General features: G+C 38.4%; 1 protein-coding gene across 1 annotated transcript; it reads left to right on the forward strand.

Annotated features, from left to right (window-relative positions):
- Positions 1–253: 253 nt before the first annotated feature.
- On the forward strand, positions 254–1,084 carry LOC119520221 (olfactory receptor 7A10-like). Its single transcript, XM_037817917.1, has 2 exons — positions 254–608; positions 894–1,084. Exons 1-2 carry the CDS (start codon positions 254–256, stop codon positions 1,082–1,084), a joined length of 546 nt encoding a protein of 181 aa, XP_037673845.1.
- Positions 1,085–3,573: the final 2,489 nt, after the last annotated feature.

Below are 3,573 nucleotides of genomic sequence, written 5' to 3' on the forward strand. Positions count from 1 at the left end.
TGTGAGTCCTCTAACCTAAGCAACCAGATTAAATAACAAAATACAGAAATAAATTTCCTGAACATAAATAGAAATTTCCACTAGATTTGTCATGCGAGTTTGGGATAAAATTAGTCATGTTCTTTTTCTCTTATCTCCTAGTTATATCAGCCACATGGAAACTGGAAATAAGTCTCTAATTTCAGAATTTTTTCTTCTGGGATTTTCAGAGGAACCAGAATTACAACCCTTCTTTTTTGGGCTGTTCCTGACAATGTACCTGGTCACCGTCTGTGGGAACTTGCTCATCATCCTGGCCACCATCACTGACTCCCACCTCCACACTCCCATGTACTTCTTCCTCTCCAACCTGTCCTTTGCTGACATCTGTGTATCCTCTACAACCGTCCCAAAGATGCTGTTGAATATCCTGACACAGAGAACTGTCATTTCCTATGCAGGCTGCCTCACTCAGATGTCCTTTTTCCTGCTCTTTGCAGTGTTTGAGAATTTCCTCCTGACCGTGATGGCCTATGACTGCTTCGTGGCCATCTGTCACCCCCTGCACTACAAGGTCATCATGAACCCCCAGCTCTGTGTCCTTCTGGTTCTGGGGTCCTGGATCATGAGTGCCCTGCATTCCTTGTTACACAGCTTACTGATTTTGCAGCTCTCCTTTTGTACACGCTTGGAAATCCCCCACTTCTTCTGTGAACTTAATGAGATTGTCCAACTCGCGTGTTCAGAAACCTTCATCAATGACATAGTGATTTATATCGCAACTGGGCTGCTGGGTGTGGGTCCCCTTGTTGGGATTGTTTCCTCTTACTGTAAGATTTTTGCCTCCATACATGCAGTCTCATCAGTTCAGGGGAAATATGCAGCATTTTCCACCTGTGTGTCTCACCTCTCAGTGGTCTCCTTATTTTATTGTACAAGCCTAGGAGTGTATTTTAGTTCTGCTGCTTCACACAAAACACATTCAGGTGCTCCAGCCTCAGTGATGTACTCTGTGGTCACACCCATGCTGAACCCATTTATCTACAGTCTGAGGAATAAAGATATAAAACGGGCTCTGAGAAAATTCTTTGTACAGGAGTCTTAAAAGCATCATTAGTTATGGAGATGTGAAAGTGCTTTTGATTTCAGTTCTCAAAAGACAGATCCAGAAATTATGATTCTATGATCAAAACATGGGAGTAGGAAATGTCCCTATTTATTTCATAGAGTTTCAATCTGTTTGATTTTTACCAATTGCCTTTATAAACTTCCTCTGTCTCTTACATAGTGAACATTTTTCCCTTTGTCCACCCTTCCACATTTCTTGTTTTGCACAATCTTAGATGGGAAACAACTTGTAAATTACAGCATATCACAAGAAGAATGGATTTCTTGAGGAATATTTTTTCTCAATTGACATTTAAAATCACAATCAAGTTTTTCCTTTTTTTACTGAAGAAGTGGTGGTGGGTCGTCACATTCTTATGGAAAGAAGCACCCATGTCATCTAAGTCTGTTTGTAAAATTTTAACGTAAAGAGCACTCCAGCATTTCACTCTTGTATCTGTCATGCCATTGTCTATCTTTACCTTAAAAGATCTTTCTAGTAATGCTGACTTTCACATACTGTTGCTTCTTATAGCAGGTCATCTGGTTCTATCCTGATTACTAAGATCCTGTCGTCTTCTTCAGTTCATTGTCTTCAGTGCTTAGCATGGATGGTACTATAGGAAAAACTGTTGTCCGATATATGTCTTTCAGGGGGTGTATAAAAGGAGACAAATTTACAAATATATAATATGACATGGCCATCCATAACAGATATCCTTAAATACTCTGGAGGAAAATTTTCAATTATGCATTGTTTTACTAAAGAAAGACTTCTTTTTCATGACATGGGTGTCCTCATTGAAGCATAGAATCTTGGTGCACATGTGTAAGGGGTTATGTTCATTGGCGTGCAGGACTGTGTTGTGTGTTCTATGCTATTTTTTTTTTTAACATTTTTAAACTGATATTTATTGTGGCATTGTTCACAATAGCCAAGAGATGAAAACAGCCCAAATGTCCATCAACAGAAAGTTGGACAAGCAAACTGTGGTCCACACACATGGTGGATTACTACACAGCTCTAAGACAGAACAAAGACATGGAACATATAATAATGTGGATGAACCCCAAGGATATTATGCTGAGTGAAATTAATTCACTAGTATTTCATAACACTAATGAGCAAACTTTGAGAGTTAAAACTGATAATGTAGGCTATCAGGAGAAAGAAAGAGGGTAGAGATTGGGCATTTGATGCTGAAGGACTACAGAATGTTAACCATGATTGACAGTATAGATCCAGAAATAGCATAATACTGTGTCATAGTAGCATGATATTGTAAGTACACTGAACAAAGATGTCCATGAATAAAACTGAAAGAGGTTGGCTAGGGACATGTATGATACCTGAGGTAAAGATAGAAGATAAAGACTGGGGCTGTACAACTTAGCAAAAACTGGAGTGGTCAATGATTGTGACTAAAATGTACAATTTTAAGAATGTTCTTGCATGTGGAAGAACAAACAAATGTCAACCATGCAGAATGTTGGAAAGGGATGGTATTGTGGAAAAATTTAATTAAAGAAAACTGGAGTCTATGGTCAACAGTAACATTGTAATATGCCTCCATTAAATTTAACAATGGCAATAACCAAAGCTCAATATGTATGAGGGGGATATAAGGGAGGGATATGGGATTCTTGGTAATGGTGGTGTTGTCTGACCCTACTACTATATTGTATTTTATTTTTCTTTTTATTATCTGTTTTATTATTCACTAAAAAAACACTTTTTTGTAGTAATCAATATGTTCAAGTGCTGACTGTGGTGCCTTTATAGACACATCTATATGACAGTACTGTCAACAACTGATTGTACACTGTGAGTAATTTTATTGTATGTGAATATAGCTCTATAAAATTGTAGGAAAATATAAATAGGGATAAAAGTGCGGGAGAAAACATGGAGCTAGGGATGTACATATTTACTGCAGTTATGAGACAGAATGGTGTATACTTTCTGGAAGACAATGTAGTGGTTCCACAAGGTTAGTGTGTGGGTGCCATAAGGTCCTGCCACTTCATTAGGGGCATATACTTGGAAGATCAGAGAGTAGGGGCATAAATGGACATTTGCACACTGGTGTTCATGGAGTCAGTATTCATAATTTTCAATGGGTGCAGGTGGCCTAAGGTTACATCAACTGAGGAACAAAATGGTGAACTGTAGTGTGTGCATACAATGGAATAGTGAGCAACTGGGAGAAGGAGTGAAGCTGTGAGACATTCAATGAAGTGACGGGATCCTGTAGACAGCATTTTAGTGAAGTACACCAGAAACAATATCAAACAATTTAATGCCTCACCAATATGGACTAACTACAATATGTAAACTCAGAATTGAATCTTAGAGCACAGCTTTTCAGGAGTATGCTTATTATAATGGTCCCTAGATTCTAAGCTCTTACAGCAGTCACATCTATTCCTGAATTGTAATGGCTATCTCCAAACTCCAAAATGCTGATCCCTTTGTGTATAACCTGA

The sequence above is a fragment of the Choloepus didactylus genome, chromosome 25, assembly GCF_015220235.1.
Source record: "Choloepus didactylus isolate mChoDid1 chromosome 25, mChoDid1.pri, whole genome shotgun sequence".
In the NCBI taxonomy this organism is placed as follows: domain Eukaryota; kingdom Metazoa; phylum Chordata; class Mammalia; order Pilosa; family Megalonychidae; genus Choloepus; species Choloepus didactylus.